This window comes from Gigantopelta aegis, chromosome 6 (assembly GCF_016097555.1).
Source record: "Gigantopelta aegis isolate Gae_Host chromosome 6, Gae_host_genome, whole genome shotgun sequence".
NCBI classification, from domain to species: domain Eukaryota; kingdom Metazoa; phylum Mollusca; class Gastropoda; order Neomphalida; family Peltospiridae; genus Gigantopelta; species Gigantopelta aegis.
Window position 1 is genome coordinate 79,942,891 of NC_054704.1, and position 26,058 is coordinate 79,968,948.

At 33.9% G+C, this 26,058-nt stretch overlaps 1 protein-coding gene across 1 annotated transcript; it reads left to right on the plus strand.

Moving 5' to 3' along the window:
- The first annotated feature begins 10,454 nt into the window (after positions 1-10,454).
- Positions 10,455-25,954, plus strand: LOC121375860 (transmembrane protein 68-like). Its single transcript, XM_041503533.1, has 9 exons — positions 10,455-10,594; positions 15,144-15,553; positions 16,790-16,957; positions 17,591-17,689; positions 18,434-18,528; positions 18,705-18,768; positions 20,667-20,742; positions 21,386-21,449; positions 22,480-25,954. Exons 2-9 carry the CDS (start codon positions 15,277-15,279, stop codon positions 22,582-22,584), a joined length of 948 nt encoding a protein of 315 aa, XP_041359467.1. The 5' UTR covers positions 10,455-10,594; positions 15,144-15,276; the 3' UTR covers positions 22,585-25,954.
- The last annotated feature ends 104 nt before the right edge of the window (positions 25,955-26,058 follow it).

The window sequence follows — 26,058 nt, forward strand, 5'->3', positions numbered from 1 at the left end:
ATCAACATCAACAGAAAAATTCAAGATATAAATAAAAACAGTGTAAAGAACTGTGCAAAAATACAAATACAAATATCACAGATAGATACTGACTTTTACTCTAAACTTCAGTTTGTGCTGTATTGACCATTCTCAAAGAGAATGTTACACCCCTGCACCACGGTGAGGTTACAGCACGCGCAGGGGGTATATATATCACAGATAAAAACAATTGTGCAGATTTTAGTGGGGTTTTTGTTATTGTTCGTGGTAGGGGCGGGACATAGTCCAATGATTAAGCACTCGCCTGATGAGTGGTTAATTAAGGGCTATTTCTCATTCCAGCCAGTGCACCACGACTCGTATATCAAAGGCCTTGGTATGTGTTATCCAGTCTATTGGGAAAAAGTAGCGTGTTTCCTCTCTAAGACAGTATATATCAGAATAACCAAAAATTTTACCTCCAATAGCTGATTAATAAATCAATTTGCTCTAGTGGTGTCATTAAACAAAACAAATTTTAACTTTGTTCATGGTAATCCTTTACTTTTCATGACCCTGTAGATTTTCCCAATGTCTTTATTTAATTCCCAATATTTGCTATGTGTGTATGCCTGCTTGCATGTGTCCAGTTAGTTCTGTTTTAAAATATTGTTTATAAAACAGCATAATAATTAGCAGTAGTTTGAGTTGGGTTTGTAATATGCTGAGATAATTTTTCATTATTTTATCTTGTTTTCTTTTCATCAGGGTTTTTTCTTTCCTTTTTCTTTTTTCATAACATCATCTCTGTGTACTTTGAAATGATCTTACATGATGAAATAGAAATAAAGTGCTGACGCTTAAAATGTATAAACTGTTTCAGTCATTATACATATTAGTGTATTATACTGTATATTTTATCAGAATGCAGCTGCATAAAAACAATTATCCTGCAGCCATAGTTTGTACTGTTAGATCATTAAAGGTCCATTATCATAACTATACTGGTATGCCATATTTTGACATGTCTATATTTGTGAGTTTATGATATCATAAATAACTTTAAATTGATGAATTCCACAAATAGTTGACCCTAAAATTTCCATTTATAATAGTTTGCCACTGGGTATAAATATTGGTTTTCCCAAGTATTCATGGTAAAACCTATTATTGTCTCAGTAAAATGTTATCCATTACTATGAAGACCTCCAAACAATTTTCATACACTACGATTGTCATTTTCCCAATATCATAGTTCCTATAGCTTAACTTCGGTGATTGGATAAGAACCGGTGCATTCAGCATGGTATGGCCGTAGACCAAAAAAGGTCCTAAAGAGTTTTGATGTTACAGTGATGCATGTGAAATTGTTATAGCATTAATAGTATACAAGATTTACAGAAATATTATATAGTCATTTAAAAAAATTTAAACATTGTTTACAAACATACATTCAGCAGAATATATAACTGAATGTTTTCTTTCTGTGTATATGTTTACATGTCAGTGGTGGATCCAGAAAATCCATTGGGGGGGAGGGGGGCAATGCCAATGGAACTTTGGGGGAGGTTTGGAGGGGATCTTTAAAAAAAGAAAAAATTTATATAATAAAATAATTACTGTGGCAAAATTGGGGGGGGGGGATGACGCGCCCCCCCCCCCCCCCCCCAGAAATCCGCTTCTGCATGTGTTTTGTAAAAAAAAATATGAGTATCAACCCAGTGACAAATAATGTTCACAGCATAATATAAACTTTTTAATGATTTTATTTTGTTACTGTGTTTACTATTATTACCAGTATTTACCAGTGAATCTATTACATACTGTAAAACATGAAATGTAATGTGCAAGAGAAATTATGCAAAAATTGTTACTCATTAATTCACTTAACAGCCAGTTGGTTAACAATCATATCAATATTTTAAGGTTAGCTTTGCAAAGAATGAGTTTTACTGTTTCTTCAAAAGACTATCCACTATTATCAGTGTTTGAAATGAGCACTTGTCTGTTGTCCCGACAAGTGAAAATCTATTCGGACAAGCAAACTGTGCCTCGGTGGTTGTCAAGTGGACAAGTAAAATATTTCAGTGCAATTTCATTTTGTGCAATCACAACAACATCGTGGTACATGAATAAAACACAATTTATTTGGACAAATGAAAATATTGGCAGACAAATAGATTTCTAGATCTATTTTTCCAGTGGACTAGTAAAATGTTTTGCTTATTTCTATCACTGATTATGCATGAACAGATTTTAGGAAACTTATTTTTTGTGCATATATCCTATTAATGGTCAAGCATGCTGTCCTGGGCACACACCTCAGCTATCTTGGCTGTCTGCCCAGAACAGTGGGTTAGTGAAAGAGAAGTCAGTGTAGTGGCTTTACACCTACCCAATGAGTCATTAAACTCATGGGTGGGAGCCGGTTCCCTGGATGTGAACCCAGTACCTACCAGCTTTAAGTCTGTTGACGTAACTATTATTGTTTCACCTTTTGTTTTTGATAACACCATCACTGGCTGATTCATTTGTTGAAGCTCTCCTAGTCCTATGTACCCAGTTCAAACCAAGCTTACAAGTGAAATAGTTGTGTAGATGTTGCCACCTATAAGCTATATACACCTTAAAGATGGATATTAACTTTCTTTTTTCATTGTGTTCTTATTGATAAAATGTCCAGTGTTTAACTGTTGTTATAATAGCACTGGTAACTACATTGTACGTGTTAAACTACCTTAAAATGGTATGTTGGTTAACAGGCCTAGCATTAATACACAGGTATCCAATTGGATTTGGGTTCTGCTCCCACATTCTTTTATACTTACACAAATTTCATGTTTTACAACAAACACACACACACACACACACACACACACACACTAAACCGGACACCCATGGAACCAAGTAAAATGGCTGGTTTTAAAGGATATCCCGTTTAGAGCGGTTTTGTTCTGTACCGATATTTAAAAAGGGACTGTGAAAAACATCCAGTTTTGAGGGAGTCTGTTTAGAGTGGTTTCACTGTTAAATGTTTTAGGTCATGTTTTTAACATTGATCCACTAATATGTAACATAGGATCTTGTTTCTTTTCAAGCATTTGTTCCCATTTTACATTTATATTCATTGTTATTTGTATTTCCACTGTTGTACTTTGTTAGTTTTTATTAGTAGTATTATGACATGTCTATTGATGTATTGTTGTAGCTCAAATATTGTTGGGAAGCATTTTGATTAAACTTCCGTTAGTGTTTTTTTTATTCATATTGTTTGTATCAAGTTCATCGTGCTATAATATTTACATTAATTTTACATAAAAATTAAGTGTTGTCATATCATTTAATAATCTGTTGTAGGGCCTATTATTATTAGAAAAATTAAAAGTATAATAAAACATTATATTTTATATTTAGATTTTATTACACTTCAGTTCAAAAAGATTTACATACAACTGATTTTTGTTTCAAGTTTTGTAGAAGCAAAAGAAAAGTTTCGACAATTACAACACCCTAATTGAAAAGATATGTAGTTTTGTCCCTATGTATGAACTTGATAGCCTTTAGGTGTTTTATATATATTTATATATATATATATATATATATATATATATATAAAATATATATATATAATATATATATATATATATATATAATCATATTTGCTGTATGCCACTTTCCTAAATATATTATTATTACACATGCCTGTAGAAACAACCAAATCTGTACAACTTTGTAGCACAGACTTGCACAATCTTCCAGGATGTGTTGACCCCACACTGTTATCTAAAAAATAATTTTATATCTTTTCATCCTGGTAGTACTTCTTCCTGGGGGGTGGGACATACATGTAGCATAGTCTTAAATCGTTCACCTGATTCAGTTGGTTTAGGATCAGTCCCCTTCAATGGGCTCATTGGTCAATTTCTCAATTCAGCCAGTAATTCAAAGGCCGTAGTATGTGCTATCCTGTCTGGGATGATGCATATATAATATCCTGTGCTACTAATGAAAAAATGTAGCAGGTTTCCTCTCTAAGACTATATGTCAGAATTACCAAATGTTTGACATCCAATAGCCGACGATTAATAAATGAATGTGCTCTAGTGGTGTTGTTAAACAAAACAAACTTTAACTTAGCTTCTTCCTCTATATACAGATTTAAGCTTGAAGCAGTTTCACATGAACCTTGCTTTTACTTCTTAGATTACATTCTGACCCCAGAAGAGTACTTCCTCATCAGAACTGGAAGAACATGTCCTGTCTTTTTTTAACTCCTCTTTGTCTTGCTCTTGTATTGGTAGTAAATATACTGTTGCCTCATACTCTCCTTCACTCATTGTTTTAACACTGTCATTAGAATCTGACAGGGGAGATGGGAGGGGGATGTAGCCTAGTTGTAAACATTCACTTGATACTTATTCGGCCTAGTATCGATTCCCATCGGTAGGCCCATTGACAGGGCACAATATTTCATGAGAACTGCTGTTCTGTTCGTGTGTCGGTTACGCAACTTTAAAATTACGAGAACCGCCAATCGGTTACGTGGTGAACATTTACATTCTAACATTAAAAGTACCATGTACATCAGTAATGAACTTGAAAATCAGTTTGTTTTTAAATATATTTGTACCCAAAAAATGTAGCATAGAATCATAGCTCAAATGTTTTAGGATTAGGTAGGCCTAACTCATCAGTAACAAGAACTACATGTATATTCACGTAACAAACAAATAGGTTACCTAAGTAAAACTCACATGAACGGACTTCCGGTTACCTAAGATTTAGAAATATTGTCCCCTGCATGGAGCTATTTCTTATTCCAGCCAGTGCACCACAACTTATTATATATCAAAGACCGTGATATGTCTTTGGGATGGTGCATATAAAAGATTTGTAGCTACTGGTGAAAAATGACCAAATGTTTGACATCCAATAGCCAATGATTAATAAATCAATGTGCTCTAGTGGTGTCGTTAAACCAAACATTAAACTTTAACAATCTGACATTGTGCGACTTATCTCAAACAGGGTTAACTTTACTATATACGACACTTATATTTGTGGGGTTTACACTGGTTCATTCATTTTCACTTATTTTCCATGCTTGTATCCAATTGAGGTTCAAGCATCCTGTCCTGGGCACACCTCAGCTATCTGGGCTGTCTGTCCAGGACAGTGGATTAATTAGTTTGAGAGAAGTCTGTATAGTCGTCTTACTTATTGAGTTATTAAAACTTGCTCTGGGTGGGAGCCGGTACTGGGCTGCAAAATCCAGCACCTACCAGCGTTATGTCCAAATGCTTAACTTGCCTAATCGATTATCTAAGTCCACTCTTAAATAATGACCATCTGGTAACTATAGAAACTGAACTGAGTAAACCAAACTGGTAGTACAGTTTACTTTTGTTCGACACCCAATAGCATCTGTGTTCTTTGTGCTGGGGATGTTGTTAAACAATATTCATTCATTCAGTCATTCATTCTGGTAGATACATCTTTTTTGCACGACCCAAGTATCACATGTGGCATTATTTTTGTTTAATATTATTTTTGAAGTTATATTGGGTTTTTTAAAGAAAACATGTCATGTAATAGGTTGTGATTTGTATTGTGTTCGGCAATTTTTAAACAGATATTCATATTTATTACAGAGGTCTAATTGCAAGATCATATTTTACTATAATGTAATATTATACATCTCAATTTCTTTTCTTAATGATTTATTATCATTTTGTATTGTTCCATATATACCGGTCTAGTTGTATGTATGTGTAATAACCTGTCTTCACTTTTTTTATTTTATACCCATAACCAGGTGCATTTTTCAGAGTTTTACGAGTGTATGAAAATGTTGACCATATCTCCAGTAATTACTAGTATGATGTTGTTTTTTGTGATATGCACAGTATTCCATTTGCAAATAAGTAGATTATGTGTTATTAGAAAGGCCATTTAGGTATAAATTTTGCACTAAAAACAATTACAGCCGAAAAAAGGGCCCAAGTTTGTTGTTATTAATCATTTACCAGTCCAACCATTTATCTATATTTGACAGAATTATGGCCATGAACCTACGTTAGCACTAAGATGACCTTAAGTGCATAACTACCCTATACACATAAGGTGATCTTAACTCTTAAGATCGCTTTGTGAAATGAGGCCCTGAAACTGAGGAGATTTGTGTGGTCCAGTAAGGCAAATATAACTACTTACATAATGCTTCTGTGCCAAAAAAAATAAATGTATGCATGATCTCCGTTTGTTGTTTCATTACGGTATATAATATTGTTTGTCAGTCACATACTATAGTAAAATTCTTCAGAAATACAGATAAATTTGTAGGTATCATGTCAGAGTCTGTTGTTTTTTATATGTTAAATTGAATAAGACCAAATATCTTTTGGTCTAGTTATTTGTTGATGTTATTGGGAGTGTGTTTTTCTTGGGGTTTTTTTTGGGTTTTTATTTTGTTTTTTTAAATAACCTAATCTATAATAACTAGAGGTCTAAGTGTGTGTGTGTGTGGGGGGGGGGGGGTTAAGGTACATCAGTTGAAAGGTCTTCTCTAGTAGGGCTTACACAAAAAATATTGCTTCCTTTTATTTTGTCAGTTATTTATTAGTAATATTACTAAAGTAGTGTCGGAAATTTTCATCGATTATTTCTTTCATATTAAACTGACAAGTAAATATTTTGTAAATATTTAATGATGTTCTACCTAATTTAGCATTTACTTGTTTGGGCTCTCATTGATGTACAAGGTGGTGTTTACTCTTGACATTACAAGAAAGATGTCGGTAAACAGGTGAATTGTATACTTTACTGAAACAGACTATAATACATTTTGATCGACATGTGTCAATTTCATTTACCCTTAAACAAACTATTAATTTAAAACTGCAAGTTAACTTAGTATTTTGAATTGCAGCATAAATTATTAATTATGATCATCATATTTAGTGAATATAAATTCAATATAAGTACATTAGAAATTTACACAATCTTGCAACCAATTAAAGGTGCTATATCATAGTTATATGTGAGCATCTGTTTGTGATAAAGATTCTCTATTAAAAATGTATTTTCTGCTAGTAGATAAAATTATTTTGTTAGAATCATTTATGGGCATATAGTTGAAGGTGTAGTACTTAAATTTTAAAGCAAAATGTAATTTAAAAATATATATATTTGCAATAGGTGTCATGCAACTTGGAGATAGCACCTTTAATACATAGCACCTTTAATATCAGTATAATAGATCACACACTCAGAATGGTTTTTGCCAGTTTTGCTCAAAAGTTACGGGTACTTACAAATGTCTACAAATATTTTGTTTTGGAGAGGGATAGGGGTAAACTGTCATGAGAGATGGTCCCTCAGTGCCCTCACATATTGCAACAGCAATGAAATTGACACATGTCATCATAATTTGTTACAGTCTGTTCCAATAAAGTGCACAAATCACCTGTTTACGGACATCCTTCTTTTAATTTCAAGAGTAAACACCACCTTGTACATAGATGAGAGCCCAAACAAGTAAATGATAAATTAGTTAGAGTATCATTAAATAGATATTTACTTGTCAGTTTAATATGAAAGACATAATCGACCAAAATAATTTTTATTCTATTTCCTACAGTACTTTAATTTACAGCCATGTTATTAAGTGTTGAATGGAAATAACATACCATAATTGTAAAATGAATGTTGGTCTAGAGAACTTAAAGTTTGTTTTGTTTAACAACACCACTAGAGCACATTGATTTATTAATCATCGGCTATTGGATGTCAAATATTTGGTAATTTTGACATAGTCTTTAGAAAGGAAACCTGCTACATTTTTCCATTAGTAGCGAGGGATCTTTTATATGCACCATCCCAGACAGGATAGCACATACCACGGCCTTTGATATACTATAGTAGTGTCGGATATAGAAAAAACTGATTTTCGTCGATTATGTCTCATATTAAACTAACAGGTAAATATTTTGTAAATATCTATTTTATGATACTCTACCTAATTTAGCATGTACTTGTTTCGGCTCTGATTGATATACAAGGTGGTGTTTACTCTAGAAATTAAAAGAAAGATGTCAGTAAACCAGTAATTTGTGCACTTTATTGCAACAGACTATAACAAATTTTGATCGACGTGTCAATTTCATTGCTGTTGCAATATGTGAGGGACCATCTCTGATGACAGTTTACCCATATCCCTTTCTAAAACAAAATATTTCTAGACATTTCTAAGTAACTTTTTGAGCAAAACTGTCAAGAACCATTAGAGTGTGTGCTCTATTATACCGGTATTAAAGGTGCTATGTATTAAAGGAGTTATCTCCAAGTTGCATAATGACAGCTATTGCAAATAATTATTTTAAATTAAATTTTGCTTTAAAATTTAAAGATAACACCTTCAACTATATGCCCATAAATGATTCTAACAAAATAATTTTATCTACTAGTAGACAATACATTTTTATTGGAAAATCTTTATCACAAACAGATGCTATAGCACCTTTATGTGGTTGCAAGATTGTGTAAATTTCTAATGTACTTATATTGAAGTTATATTCACTAAATATGCTGATAATAATTAATAAATTCAAAATACTCGGTTAACTTGCAGTTTTAAATTAAAACTTTGTTTAAGGGTAAATGAAATTGACACGAATCAAAATGTGTTATAGTCTGTTCCAATAAAGTAAACACCACCTTGTACATCAATGAGAGCCCAAACAAGTGAATGCTAAATTAGGTAAAATATCATTAAATAGGTATTTACTAAATATTTACTTGTCAGTTTAGTATGAAAGAAATAATCGACGAAAATCAGTTTTATTCAATTTCTAACACTACTTTAGTCGTGGTGCACTGACTGGAATGAGAAATAGCCCAAAGGGCCCACTGATGGGGTTCGATCTTAGACCAACCATACAAGTGAGCGCTTTACCAGTCTAGAAAACTGGGCAAAAAACACTTGCCAGTAAATTATCTTTGATATGTACTGAACCCATATACAGGGATGTGTGAGGGGCTGGAACAAAAAAAGCTTACTGCAGCAAGGGAACAGGGGCGACTCAAGGGCACCTGAAGGAAAATTGTTGTTTGCAACCCCTGGAACTGCCAAAAATTGCATTCAGTGCTAACAAATCTAAACTAGTTATAACTTATAAAATAAGGCACACATCAAGAAGTTGAAACCGTGAAAACATGCAAAGTAACCTTGTGTGGTCAACAGTATTTAACATCGTGGGTTTTTTTTTTTTTTAGATGAAATGAAAAAGTACATTTCTGCATAGCTCTCACATCCCTGCATATACAAAATGTAAAAAATGGTACTTGCTTTTATTTTGTCAGTTATTTCTCCAATCTAACATCACCTTTTTTTACAACTGATGTCAAACATTTTGTAATTTTGACATATACAATAATTTAAAATGTGTTGAATGAATGAATGTTTAAGGACACCCCAGCATGAAAAATACATCTGCTATTGGGTGTCAAACTATGGTTAATGCGTAATTCTCACATGGAAGGGTTTTGACCAGTTACCATTATTTTCATTGCCTATAATCATTTGTTGAGTGAGTCATTAAATAAAAGATTTTTTCCTTCCTTAAATAAGCAGGATGTAGCCCAGTGGTAAAGCACTCACTAGATATGCAGTCAGTCATTCGGCCATTTCTCATTCCAGCCAGTGTTCCACAACTATCGTAACAAAGGCCATGGTATGTATCTGTGGAATGCTGCATATAAAATATTCCTTACTGCTAATCGCAGGGTAGCCTCATTCATTTTGTGTCAGACACCATAAATAGAAAAAAACTGCTTTCTTGATGTGCAGTCGGTCTGGGATCAATCCCCATCTGTGGACCCATTGGGCTATCTCTGGTTCCAGCCAGTGCATCACAACTGATATATCAAAGACTGTGGTGTGTGCTATCCTGTCTGTGGGATGATGCATTTAAAGATCCCTTGCTACTAATAAAAAAAAATGTAGCAAGTTTCCTCTCTTAAGACTAAAAAAGAATTTAATACATTAATATACTCGAGTGGTGTCGTTAAAAAAAAAAGACTTTAACCATATATTACCAAAATTAAAATCTTGAGTGCTTTGTTGAATAAAACAATCCTTCCTTTGTACTACCTAATACCAACGTACATGATACTATTCTACTCACCCCATCCACCCACCCATCCACCCACCCCAAGGCTAAAACAGTTTTAGTACAATATTGGCCAACTTTCCCGGGGAAAATGTAGACAAAAGGGTTCACTAGGTTCACATTCGACCCACCCCTAAATCCCAGGTCCAGAACACGCTACGCCCCTGTAATTCCACATTTAACAAACACTACTGAAATGAATTTGATACATTTACCGTCGGACTTTGACAGCAGAATGTATCGCACTAAATTGACATATAGACTGGTGATTACTATTCGCATTACGTGGCGTAACAAGAGAATGCATTTTGGTCAACATTTTGCTTGGTCGTAGTGCGTGCTTTACGTGCGTTGACAACGCCGTTGTTAGTAGGGTCATAGCGATGAGACGTCTTGTGATATCAGATCTTAGATAATTAACAAATACCTCACATTTAAAGACCATGGCATGATGCTCAGATCAGGTAACATAGCTAATATAGTTCTTTAGCTAGTTGAGTGTAGGTAATTTTCTTTATTTTTAATTCCTCCATTGCCCAGACAAGAACCATCATTATTTATAAATAGTGTAACCAGGCATTGAATTTGGTGATTTAAAAAAATACTTATTATTTTTTGTTTAAGATTCTGCAGGAAATGTGAAATGATGTAATATAGATATTTTGGTATTTCATCAACTCAAAATCTATGATTCGCGGAAGCAGTTTACAGAATTGTGATAAATATGCAGCCTGGTAATTGTAAATTAAAAAAAAGCAAGGCAGATCTCCAACTTGCCAATGGCACCAATGACAATTTTTTGCTACTAATCTCAAACTTGCCAATGGCACTGATCGCAATTTTTTGCTACTAATCTCGACCTTGCCAATGGCACCGATGGTAATTTTTTGCTACTAATCTCGAACTTGCTAATGGCACCGGTGGCAATTTTTTGCTACTAATCTTGAACTTGCCAATGGCACCGATGGCAATTTTTTGCTACTAGGTAAAAATTATTGCTGTCCAGTAGGCTGAAAGGATCTTTTTTTTTTCAAATGTGTATTTGTTGCTAAGGCCAAACAAAAAAATAGGTGTGTTTCCGGTCAACCGACCGTCCCTAGTTTTACCCTCCCCCCCCCCCCCCCGACCCTAATTTTTTTTTCTCTTGAACTGAAAAAAAAAAGAAATAAAAAAAAGAAGTAAAAATAAGAGGACAACATCACCAAACAAGAGTATTTCCTTCCTTGCACATTGTTTACGTACTATTATACGATACATTTTGCACATGTAATTCCCTTCCGAAAAACATCGAGAAATTATGGAAAAGCTTTTGTAATAGAGTTCCTTCCCCTGATTAGCTACCACCGAACAGCTTGGTCGGTCATGGAAGTAACTGAATGTACGAACATAGCCTTGGTACAGGTTATTTCGATTAAATATAATCGTATCAATTCAGCTTAATTCTCATCTTCACTTAAATCAACAGGTCTTATTATTAATGCATCTCAAATGTTTGCATAAAGTATTTAAATTAAGAACAACGAAATTAATACAAATGTCCCATTAATTTAAGGAAATACACAAACAGTTCATACCAATACTACTACTACTACTACTACTACTACTACTACTACTACTACTACTACTACTACTACTACAACGATAATGATGATAAATAATAATAATTATTATTATTATTATGATAGTATTCAATTTAAAAAAAAAAAAAATAATAATAATAATAATAACCTACCTACCTACCTACTCTAATTTTTGGGGGGATGCAATCGGAAACATACCTATTTTTTTGTTTGGCCTAAAGCTACCTAAAGTTAGAACCACATTGTTAACAACTACAATAAATTACTCTCCTCCCTTTAATTACCTAAAGTTTGATTTGTCCCACATTTTGTCCAGACAAAACTTGTGAAAAAAACCAAACAACATTGTCATAGATTACACATACTAAAATGTAACCATGTCACCTATTTCAATTTTGCTGAGATTTCCTATGACATTTAAAAACCATGTAAATTCAGGGCTCGAACTTAACAGTGGCAACGACGGCAATTGCCGTTGGTGACATATAAACTGCTGTCGGTTGAGGGCGTCACTGATGGCACTTTTGTACCGATGGAAGTAATTTTTATCTGGCTCCTCACCGATGGCAAAATGTATAAACGTGTATGAACATTATCTGCCAGTATTTGGGTCCTGGTTGGAGTTAATGGGTGTACCACTCGATGGAACTAGTCATGCACTTACCCTGTGTTGTATAATATACATGCTCACTGCATTTTGCCTCCTTGCATGCTTTCGTGTTATGCCGCCCCTTTTTATGTTTGGCAGCCCCATTTGCTTTTCTGCAGCTGGGCCCCCCTTTAGTTTTCGGCATCTTGTTATAATTTACAGCAACCAGCTCCGCTATTTCAAAATGCACACTTTTTTCCACACTAAAAACATTGATTAGTGGAGATCAAAGGCAACAAGCTGCATTGTGCACGCAAGCACAATTAACGACCATAACATAATTTACACTATTTTTTGAAAGCTTCTGTCCCATACCAGTATCCATTTGTATGTTTGATACACACAATAAAAGTTATATTTTATTTTAGAAATGAAAAGATTTTATTTTTATCATTTTGGCAATCTCCGACTGAAAAAAAAAAACCCACTTATTTGGCACCAAATTTGTCACGTGATCAGAACAGTCATTCTGTCTTTTGTGTCCACTAACTTGTGTCCAATATTTTATCCTCAATTGCAGATTTAATTGGTCGTAACTTATAATTTTTACTTAGTGTCATTTGTTTATTCGGCAATTCTTTATAAAATATTAGAAACGTTTAATTTAACAAAAACTTTTTGTTTGATATCACCGCTTATAAAAACAACGGAAGTGGTAGTGTTTATTATTAAAACCATTTATCTTGGGTGCCAAATAATATATACACCGCCTTTACGAAAACGAAACTACTTTTTATCAACTGGCAATATCAATGCGATCGATTCCCTCGATGAAGATGGAAATAAAAAGAACAGAAAAATGTTATCCCACAGTAGGGGATCGGTTGAAAAAATTTAATTAATATTTTTTCAGATATCTTAAAATCTTTTATAAAATACCGGTAATAGTATTAAAACTTCGATCGGTTTAGCGATATACGGTAATGTTTCAGTGGTTGTGTTTGTTGGGGTTTTTTTTCTCTTTTTTTATAACTGGTGGGGTGGAGGGCCACGCGACCACCCTCCTTTAATTTTCACCCAGCGAGAACACTGTATACAATTTAATGTCATCCATAGAACAATTTTCATGTCATATTCACCAAAAAAGAGTACTAATCAAATAAATGCTTATATGTCATATTTTAAGCATTGCCTGAAATCTGTGACCTTTTGACCTTTGGTGACTTACATAATGACACAATAATTATAATATACACACCAATGAACAGAGGCCACCAATACCAATATTTTGAGTGGTCACAGAGTATTCTCTGCTAATTTAAACTTGTTATGTCCATTTTGTTATCCCTACCACATAATTCTAATTCTAAAAATCTTGCGTCATGGTTCACTTTAACCCCTCCAAAACCATAGTTTGTCCCTGTTTATCCAATGTTAACATTCATAATCCTAAAATATAGGTCGGAAACTGTTAGAAAAACATAGTTTAGTCATTTTGTTGGGGGGGGGGGGGGGGGGGGGGGTGGTGCAAGGTGGGCCCCTTCAGCCCACGGACTATATGTGAAATCTGTTTTTTCACGATTTCTGTCTGGACAATATGTTCAAGAAATCTAAAGGTAATTAAAGTAATTTATTGTAGTTGTTAACATAATAACAACGTGGTTCAAACTTAAATCTGAACCAATTAACTTATTTGCCTGTGTTTAATTACAGATTTCGTCCAGATACAAATAAAAAATAAAAACATTACAGTGACACAGATTCCACATATTAGATTGTAACCATGTCACCAATATCGACTTCACCGAGATCCCTAGGATAAAAAGCATGCAACCTTTTGTCATCTGCCTTTTTTTTTCCTTCAGAAAGGCTGGATGGATGTAGAAATTAATGTTTACATATATAACACTGATGTAATGTATAGCACATGTATGTATCAGGCTCTAATCTAGAAACAAAAAAGTAGGAGAAGTGACTTCTCCCTTCCCAGGAGAAAGGGAAGAATTAAGTTTAATAAAAATGGGCAAAACTAACATTTATTGGTACATTTCGGAACGTTTCATCAGTTTCCGCATTCAATCGGAAAAATTCTGAATTTTAAACTCGGTTCTAATCATAATATTTCGATATAAAATACTACTTCCAGTAATAAAATTTAAAAACTATAATATTTTTTTAATTAAAACCGTGATATTATTAAGTAGTTGTTTATGGGACGTTACTTTAAAATTAAAGTATTAATTATTATTTTCTGGCATTACTGAAATGAATGTGGCTGAGGATAAACAATGCTTGACTGGTTATAGCACACGGTCCGACACGCATCACTTTGAAAAACAATAGCTTGGTTTACAGACTTTTTATCTGTAGAATATCAGCATTAGACTACAGCATGTATTTAATCTCTTCACAGCAGAAACTGGGATGAGTATTAACATTTGTTGATTGATTTTGACAATAAATTTAACAAGATAACATTATTTCATCAAATCAACCTTACATCGCAGTGCACATGCGCAGTCTGGCACCAAAATAAAAACACTGTCCGACATACAGCGACGAGGTGCCAAGTGAGCTATGACAATAAAGAAGTCTGGGTTTTGAAGTCTGTTGTGTGCTTTCGTTTTTGAAATAGGATTAGGTCTAGAATAGTAAGAATAGTACGGCGACTTTGACTTCTCACTTAAGTGCTAATAACTCTGCGACTTGAGCCTACTTTCGGTGAAAAAAAATGCTCATTTTGCCGGCAAGATTAGGGCCTGATGTATATATCATTTTATATGACATTGTCAGATTATGTCACATACAAAGACTAAAAGTTTTCTCTTCTTTTTTTTTGTCCAGGTTATTGCAACAATCTGCACTCAGCATACTGTTATTTGTTGTGAAACTTGTTTTCAATGAAATAACTGCATTAAGAATATGGAAAAGGCCAACTTATGTGTCTTCTAACCACCTCAGCTTGGATCGGTGGCATATGCTGAGCAATACCAGCATGTATATTGACTGTCTGTGGACGCAGATAGAACAGTTTGACATTTCCTACTGGAAGTGGGTTCTCTGGGTGGTGTACCCAGTTATTATTTCATTCCTCCTTCCATTCATCATAATCATATTTGTGTATGCGTCCACCTTGTTCTTGTTTGTTTATCGGCAACGACACCGACTCAGAGATGCATATGCCCGAGATTTCTGGGACGGAGCCCGTAAGACGATTTCCGTGTTTTGGGATTGTCAAGGAAGAATTTGGCATGGTTTGTATTTTATTAATATTCGATTTTCTTTTTTCTTTTTTTAAATTTCACACCCTTTGATTTCGTTTTATGATACTTTATAAATTATACCTTACAATGCCTAGTAATGTTTGACTTTTGTAAATCATAAATGTCATTGAAACAAAGCTATTTTACAGAATTGATATTTGTAAAGTGTGGTTCGTTGTTATCCAGCTCAAAATACATTTTTTCTCATGCACAACATGTAAGTTCAAAACTAGCTCTGGATAAGTACAAAATTTTACTAAATTGTGTTATTAAACTTCAAAATTGCAGAAACCCACAATAAATTTTCATGAAATTATTTTACCAGATTAAATTAAAATTTGTCATTTGAAATAAGAAATTAAGTTATATTACCATACTCTCATTAAAAATATAACTTTTTAATAATTAATAACAGCCCCTGCAATTGCTTGCGGTAATTGGCAAAGCCATGGAGATTGCCACCAAGTTTTTTGTTCTCTGCGGCATTTCTTTTGCCGTGGACTGTCTTGGATTTTTTTTTCAAGATGTTTTTTTTTCCTTATTGTTAAAAATAAAATATACTTTGTGAACTGAAAACAGATTAAAAATAAATATATTAAAACAGTAACTGCACCGTTATTACTAAGTATCTGAATCTTGGTTATTGGGCAAACTTTACCAATTTACTTGGCCTTGAAATGGGGGCATTTAGTCTTCGTGACAGATTTGCTAACAGAAATTATGCTGTTACTAAAGAAAATTAGTTTAATTTTATATCGCATTAAATATAGTCTTGACACTTTGATGTAATACAATTAAAAGATAAATATTGAACTGGCACGTCATTGCGGACAGACTACACGGTATATGATAAATTGTCATCCCCTTGCAACCCATTGTTCTTGAACGTACACGTGACATTTGCGCATTAACTGTTATGTCTGTTTTAATCAACGAATACTGCCACTGATATGAATAAATCTTACAGCATATTGGCAAACAACACAAACAACAAACTAATCATTAAAATTTACTTACAATCCAGAATTTCAAAAAAATTTGCCGTGGAATAATTTGCCGTAGACATTTTCTTAATTGCAGGGGTTGTAATAAAAGTGAAGCTTGAATTGCCTTTTCATGTCAGATATCAATAATATCATCAATGCTAAAGCTCACATACATCTGTTTAGCTGGCTCTTTATACATGTATAATATATCCACCTACACTTACTGGTTGTGTATTTTCAGGATATGAAGTTGTGCACATGGAACGGTTGCCTATGGTTGGACCAGCAATGATAATATACTATCATGCAGTAATCCCAATTGATGTTTATTATATAGTGGCAAGAACTCTTGTTGAACGTGGACGTCACATAAAATGTGTTGGTGATAGGTTCTTGTTTAACATACCAGGTAGGTATCTAGTTCTAGCATCCTAAATGGAGAGTGTTTTCATGTGTGTGAGGGTGAGGGTGTGTGGGTGTGGGGGTGTGTGTGTGTGAGAGAGTGTGTGTGTGTGAGAGAGAGAGTGTGTGTGAGAGAGAGAGAGAGAGAGACAGAGAGTGAGTGAGTGAGTGAGACAGAGAGAGTGAGTGAGTGAGAGACAGAGAGAGAGAGAGAGGGACTGTCTGTCTGTTTGAGAGACAGACAGACAGAGATATGGAAGTTGTGAAGTTAAGAAATGGTGAGAGACAAAAATGCATCAAAGAATAAATCAGGCAGAAAGATATTAGAAATAACAGGAGAACAAGCCATTGCTCTCATGATGATAATTGCAGGTGAGAAATTTCAAATAAGGACAATAGCTCCGCACATTGAAAAAAAGCATCATAACAACATGTATCAGCAAAATGATGAACAACACTACCCACTTTCTTTTTGTCTGTCTGAGTAACACCTCACTTGTCGTGGAATGGCCCGAAATGAGAACTAATTCTCTGTCAGTAGTATGTGCCACTTACACACTTAGTTCATGATTTGTTAAATCCATTATATTTTTATGTACATGTATATAGGCAAAATGAAATGACAAATTTTTGTTTGCAGGTTGGCGTTTGCTAATGGAAGTTTTCCAAGTGACACCAGGAACAGTTCAAAGCTGCATTGATGTGCTTAATGAGGGCAATATTTTGTGCATTTCACCTGGTTTGTGATTTTATAAATATTTATATGTTATACACAGTATTCTATACTGTTCAGTTGTATATATATAATCAGCCTAAATAAATAAAAGTAATATGTTATCTGATGAGAGCATCTCTTTCCAAAACCAAGGAAGTGATGTCACTAGATAATGTCCATTTTACGGACACAGACAAAGAACTCTATTTTCGTGTCCCCGTACCACAGAGGTTTCAGGTACGTCTCTCCCAGATCTGATATCTCGCAGGGCCAGTGACCTGACCTGGGACAGAAATTGAACAGCACTCGTCTGATGCGCAATTGATCTAGGGTCGATTCCATTGGGCTATTTCTCGTTCCAACCAGTGCTCCACAACTGATTTAACAAAGGCCGTGATATGTTCTATCCTGTCTGTGGGATGTAATAAAAGATCTCTTGCTGCTGATAGAAAAGAGTGGCCCATGAAATGGCGACAGCGGGTATCCTCTCTCAATATATGTCCAACACCGTATAACCGTAAATAAATGTGTTGAGTGTGTCGTTAAATAAAATATTTCCTACCTTCTTTCATTTGAAATTTGATTGAATCTAATTGGGGAAAAAAGATGCCCACAAAAAGTCATATGACCATTTATACTTAAGAAAATGCCTTTAATTATTATACATTCCTGTAACTTGAACAATTCGTCTAAATTCCCTCAACTCACATTTTTTTCCTCCATGATTGATATTGCTTTTTTTCTCAACCTAATACTGATTGATTTCAGGTGGAGTTCGTGAAGCCCTGTTTAGTGATGAAAGTTACAAACTGATGTGGGGAAAGAGAACCGGTTTTGCTAAGGTGGCATTGCAAGCCAATGTGGTAAGCTTTAATGGTACATTAAAAAGATACTCTTTTCACATCATAATCAGTAATTACTTGTTAAATAATGTAGCAAGCATATTCATGTCATTGTATTTTCCTTCTTTTTTTTATAATGTAACTTTCCTTTTCAAAAAATTATATTACCAAAACTTTTTTTTATATTTGTCTTTCAGCCAGTAATTCCAATGTTTACTCAGAATTGTAGAGAAGTCTTCCGAACTCCAGGATGGGGTAGATGTGAGTTCTTTTTATATTTGTTCAGCGTCAAACTCTGATTAATACCTATTGGCTATATTGCACCATTAGGTGCTTCAGTATTTTTTTGTCAGATGCTTTGGATGTTCATAGAATGTACAGATGGTGAAAACCACACAAAATTGCATCTCTATACAAGGAAGTTAATTCATGGTTGGGTTTTTTCCTTTTAGCTAAAAAGCAATTTTAATGCAGAATTTTTAATAAGTTTCTATATTAAAATTAAAATGGCCTTTATTGGAAATGAAAACATGTAATATCATCTACTGGTATTTGGTCACAACCTGTCTGGCTTCCATCCTGAGTGAGTTTTAACAGCTCACAGTGGAGGGGTAAAACCATGACACCAATTTCTCTCTCTCAATTAATCATTAATCTTTGTTTAAAACAGGGGTTGGGCGGGGGAAGAGATGTTGTCCAGTGGTAAAGCACTCGCTCGATGCGCAGTCAGTTTAGGATTGATCCCCATCTGTGGGCCCATTTGGCTATTTGCCGTTCAAGCCAGTGCATCACGACTGGTATATCAAAGGCCGTGGTATATGCTATCCTGTCTGTGGGATGGTGCATATAAAAGATCCGTTGCTACTAATGAAAAAAATGTTGCGGGTTTTCTCTCTATAACTGTTTCAAAATAGCTGAAGATTAATAAATCAATATGCTGTAGTGGTATCGTTAAAAACCCCAAAACAAAACAAAACCTTTATGCACAGTTGGTCTGGGATCGATTCCAGCCAGAGCATCATGACTCATGTACCAAAGGCTGTGGTATGTGCTATCCTGTCTGTGGGATGATGCATACAAAAGATCCCTTGCTACTAATGGAAATTGTTTTTGGATTTCTTCTCTAAGACTATGTCAGAATTATCAAATGATTAATAAATCAATGTGCTCTAGTGGTTTTTCGTTAAACAAAACAACTTTCACTTTTGTTCAGAACATGCAACCCAGATAGCTTGGGGGGGGGGTGCCCAGGACAACATGCTTGAACATGCCCATGGTCGTGATGTGTTCAGTTTGGTTTTTTAAAAAGTTTAACTTCAGGGTGGGGGGGGGGGGGGTGCAAATGGATCCTTGTATGACAAAATCAGCAACTCAGAAATACTTTGAATCTGAGAATGGATGGTATATTTGTAGTGCCTGTTTTAAAACTTGGTTTCTTTATGATGAAAATTGGAATTACCGTTTGATATTAACATGAAAACAATCGAGCGGCACTTATTTCTGAAAGAGCCAGACTAGAAATATTATAATATATGTTGCCATAATAAATATTAGTCTGCAAGTCTGTTCTGTAAAGAAAATGCATATAAATTTATATTAAAAAATATATATATGGAGTGCTTGTTTGGCTCTCTCTCTTTTTTTCTGTGCTAGTTTTAATTCATGTAATATATAAATATCTAAACTTTAGCATAATTGCTAATTGCTAATAGTAGCTTTGACTTCAGTTAGGACACTCAAACTGGATTGGTTGATGTGTAGAGTCTGGACTGATATGGACATAGGGTACCTGGCCTCGGTGGCGCAGTGGTTACGCCATTGGACTACAGGCTGGTAGGTACAGGGTTTGTAGCCCTGTACCGGCTCCAACCCAGAGGGCTCAGTGGGTAGGTGTAAGACCACTACACCCTCTACTCTTTCACAAACCACTAACAACTGACCCACTGTCCTGGTAGACAGCTCAGATAGCTGAGGTGTGTGCCCAGGACAGCATGCTTGAATCTTAATTGGATATAAGCACGAAAATAAGTTGAAATGAAGAACATAGGGTGAGGTAACTCTAACAGAAACCTTGGATGTTGAAGTCAGAGTTATTGGGCCACAAGATCACAATACAAGAACAGTTATTATGCCACTAATAAACTCAACTGTTTTTTCAGCATTATTGAGGAAATTCTATGAAAAGACACGGTTGCCTATAGTTCCCATATATGGATTTTTTCCAGTGAAACTCAGGTACTCTCTTATAAATGTAGTAATTAAACTACTTACTAGGCAGTTTCTTAGCAGTGTCTACTTTTCTTAATTACAAGTGGACAGATTTTTAAATAGTTTTCCTCAAGAGTAGTGTCTCATTGGTGTCTTTATAATAACTGTATTAGGCTTATTCTTAGATCATGTGTAAATATAGGGGTGAATGTAGCTCATGGTTAGAGCACTCACCTGAAGAGCATTGCTGCTAGGATCAATCACTCTCAAATGGACTGTCATCGTCCCCCACTGGCTCATGACTAGTACATTAAGGGCCATGATATATGTATGTGGTTCTGTCTATTGTAAAGTGTATGCTTTTTGGTAGAAGTAATGTATTTTAAAATGTATGTTAACAAGTATGCCCTTCATTTCCACTTAATATGTACTGCGAGATCCTCACACAAACACACACACACCTCTTCCTACCAAGTTCATATTTGCCATTGGACATGTGATGCTGTTTCTTAGAAAGTATACATCTATAGATAGCGAAAGGTATTGTGTCTCACACTAAAGCATAAGTGAAAATGAGAATGATTGTATTTAATATTAATCACCATCATATATATAAATAAATATATATATATATTTTTTTTTTTTATTTTTTTTTTTAAATCTAATTCAGGAGTTTCTTGGGTGAACCAATATATCCTGAATCTGGTATGACTGCAGAACAATTTTCAATAAAGGTAAGCCGAGTGTAAACCAGTGTTGCAGACCTTAGCATGAAAAACATTGAGAGGATTGATTAATTGCTACACAAACAGTTTATGGGGATCTATGTAAGATATCACCATATTGATACTATATAAATTCATATGCTAAAGGGAGCTAAAAATTACTATGCTTGAACTTGTCTAAGGGGAGCAGTCAGGAGCAAGACCGGCCTTGGTGGCACAGTGGTTAAGCCATTGGACTACAGGCTGGTAGGTACAGGGTTCGCAGCCCGGTACCGCTCCAACCCAGAGCGAGTTCTTAAGGGCTCAGTGGGTAGGTGTAAGGCCACCACCACACCCTCTTCTCTCTCACTAACCACTAACAAGTAACCCACTGTGACATAGTGAGATCTGAAATTGTTTCCATATAGCTAACGAACTTGTTCGCTTTCAATCGATCTGACATCTTAATGGAATTATCACTAAAATAAATTGGCCTAAATGTTTCATCTTGTGATAAAATGTAGCATTACATTCATGATAAAGATGCAATGTTCAGTATATTTTTTTTTTTTTTTTTTTTACTTTAGAATAGATTATCATTCTTAAATATTTAATGGCCATAGTCACTGATCTACATCATATAAAAAATGTATTATGTACCCAAGATCCACTGTCATATACATGTCTGATTTCTACATCACATATAAAATCTATTTAAAAGTATATTCCTGAGTTTGCTGCAATTTTTAAGATGTTATTAACTAACAATTGTTATTACATATCAAATATATTTTTCTGCATAAAATATTAGTGGCTGTATATTAAACGTGTTTCTGATCGTTCTAATATTTGTACTAGGTTAAATTACATTTTATTTCCTATAAAAAAAAGAAATTCGTCTGTACAAAATTATTTCAAGAGAAAATTTTGTATCAATAAATGTTGTAACATAATGGTGAGATGAGATTGTAACTTAAACTAAAGTTTGTTTTATATTTAAATTATTAATCATTTGGGATGGTTTAGCTGTGTTTTTTAATACGATAATGGTGTTTTGCAGGTGAAAAAGTCTGTGGAATCATTAATTGAATGTCACCAGCAAATTCCAGGCAATATTCTGGGAGCTTTAGTTGAAAGATTCTACCCTAAGTTGAAGAGCAATTGAAGCACCAGCATAATGTAGTAAACAAACTGTGTAATTCATACTACTCAGTCTGCTATTTATATGGAACATAGTGGTGTGATATTATTTATTGATTCTCCAATGTTTACCACTGACCGTTTTCTTCCATTTCTTATTTTGTATCACCAACTGAATGTTAGTATACCAGAAACGTTCGTGTTAGTTAAAGAGACTATCCTGAGTTTGCTGCCATTGTAAAATATTTTCAACTAACCATAGAATTTTTAAAAACTAAAATTACATATTAAATACATTTCCTTATATAAGATGTCAGTATCTGTATATATAAATACCTTTTTCGTGTTCTAATGCTTGTTCTAAATGTACGACAAACATTATTTTAAGAAGTAAAATAAAATTTGACCTACTTTATAAGCATTGGGATGACCAAAAATGAATTTGATATACAAAAACGTATATTATGAACTACTAACTGTATTCAAGATGTCTGATTAATTGTTAAAAGGATTAATTATTTGGAAATGTTAAATGGTTGCAAACTCGAGGGAGTCCCTTTAACTCTTGACAGCATATAATATATAATATATTACATAATATATAATGTAGTATATACTTGGCATGTTTCTACTTTTATACAAATACTGCAGTTAACTAGCTAGCTCTGCCATTCGTCAAATTCACCAGTTGCGAATTTTAAACACAACTGAGGAATTTCATTTTAATTTGGCAAAATAATTTCATGTAATGATTAAAATTTTGTTGCAAAGTAATGGTGGGTTTGTGCAATTTTATAAGATTAATAAATAATTTTGATAAACTGTCTGCACACTGTTATGTAGAGCTAACCCTGAGTTATGTCATTTAATGTTTATATAGATGAATTGCAGAACTAATCAGAATTATACCCCACCTTGTTTTAGCTTATTACATGTGATATATAAAAATCTGTGGGAATGAAAAACTGAAAATTATCGTATTGAAAATGTAATGTCCATACGCAATTAATATACATATGCGTTTTTGCACCCGACAGATGTGATCATAACTTCCCGTCAGTAGCCGTCGATTATAAAAGGCAATGTTTTAATGACTATAGATTTCATCTCTATCCTGTCTGTCCATCTGTACCACATATAGTTTTCCACATTTCCGCAATGCCTCAAGATATTGAGCTAAAAAAATTTTTATATAGCTTTATCATGTACTGTTACCGATCAGATTGAACTTTTATGGGGATTTACCCATTTGGACAGAGTTATGACCTTTGAACTGTGGAGATAAGAACATTTGTTTTTTGGACTTTTTCACAGTGCCTCAAGATATTGAGCTGAAATGTTTGTGTTTAGCTTTATCATGTACTGTGACAGATCAAGTTTGACGTTCCCATTTTTTTTCTATGAGTTATAACCCTTGAACTTAGGAAATATGAAAGTTTGTTGGGGCCCAGTAGGAAAAATGCATTGCTTTAGTATATAGTAACAGGTCATCATAATGCCGACACAGCTTTTAAGTTTCCGTTTTAGGGATTTTCATGAATCATATGCAATAAACAAAAACATTGTGGGTATAATTTTGAGTAGGACTTTGGGTACATATGTTTCCTAGTTTTTTTATAAGGAGATTATTTCGTAACTACTTATTAGATAACTTTGAAGCGATTCCATTTTCCCTGGATCTCATTGGTTATCTTGGGACTTGTCAACTAAGAAAAATAATCAAATTAAAATATTAATTTTGGTCCCACAAGTATACCTTTGTTCTGTCCATAAATTGTCTTTGAGTTCATACACTAATTACTATAACTTAAAGAGACTGTTCTGTGTTTGTTGTCATTGTAACATGTTTCTGACTAGCAGAGCCAAAATTACATATTAAATGTATTTTCTTGTGTAAGATATCAATGTCTGTATATTCAATGTGTTTATTGTCGTCCAATATTTGTAGTAATCCAAATTAGATCTTCATTGTTCAAATAAAATATAACTTTTATTGTGTGTATTAAACATACAAATGGATACAGGTATGGGACAAAATAGAGGCTGTTAAAAATACTGTTAAATTATGTTACGGTAACTGTCGTAAAATTTAATGTTTCGTCAATTGTTTGTTTTTTACACAACACGGCTTGTTTCCTTTGATGTCCAGTGTGCAGACTGATCATTGTGGGGTTTTTTATGTGTGGAAAAAAGTGTACCTTTTGAAATAGCGGAGACGGTTGCTGGAAAATAAAGAGGGGCGGAGAACGTGAAAGGAGGGCGGCAAAATGCAATAGCGGGACGGGCCGCCCCGCTTAAATGGAGCAGCGAAAACACTGATCTTGTCTCCCAATAATCCTATACATATGAAAAAAAATATATATATATGCACTAGGAATGTATATTTACACATTAATTTTATTTCCTAAAACAATCTGTTGGTTGGCAAAGTTTAACAATGGAAGCAGATTTGGGGCACTATCTTTAAACTTCATTAAAAAAAAATTACTTTTATACACTGACACCTGATTAAAGAGTATATATAAGCACAAGGAATGTACATTTAATGTGTAATTTTATTCCCTGAAACAAAAATCTGTTGGTTGGCAAACTTTTAACAATGAAAGCAAATTTGGGACAGTATCTTTAAACTTCATTAACATTTTTAATTCCATACACTGACACCTGATTAAAGAGTATTTTCATGTGTGTTGTTAAACAAACATTCCTATACCCTGAACATTTCTTTGACTTTTGTTTATAACTGGGTATTAAAAAATGGTTATAAATAATAAGGCTTTTCTACAGGTTTCTTTACCTGTGTTGCTCATGATATACGTGTTTTTAAACCACTCATATAGTATTCTCCATTTCCTAGAGATCGATGCAGTTTCACTGTGATGTTAAAAACATTATTGTATAATTCTCTTTTGTTGTATTATTGTTATTATTGTTGCATATTTTTTGTTATGCTGGGACCAAGCACATAATTCTTGAAACAAAATGGTGGTGTGGTGCGTTATTTTAGTTTTTATATGCATCTAAAACCAGTATGGAGATAATGCTCTATATACTCGGAGGGACTGTTTAGAATTGTGGTCCTTGATTTACTTCTTTTGTCTGGAAACATTAAGTAGTCACTGATATTTAAATAAAAAATCGCTGCTTGATGTGTACAGGTAAATGACAATAAATATGAAAGCAAATTTTGTAGGCATTTATTTAAAAGGGGCCTTAGCTTCAAATTAAAATCTATGCTGATATTAAGCATGTTATTTCATTAAACGGTGTACATTGTAAAAAAAAGAAGATTTTCTTGTAAGTTTTGTTCTTTATATCATATTTTAAAATTATAAAATTATTTACACATTTATATATGTTTATGCCTGTGTCCATTACATAAATTTAACTTTTTCCTCCTCTGTTTTGTGTTGTCTTTATAAAAAGATGTAAATTAAATATGATGTGTATGCAAATTGATTTTCTTTTTAACTTAACCAATGGCATTAACTGGAATCTC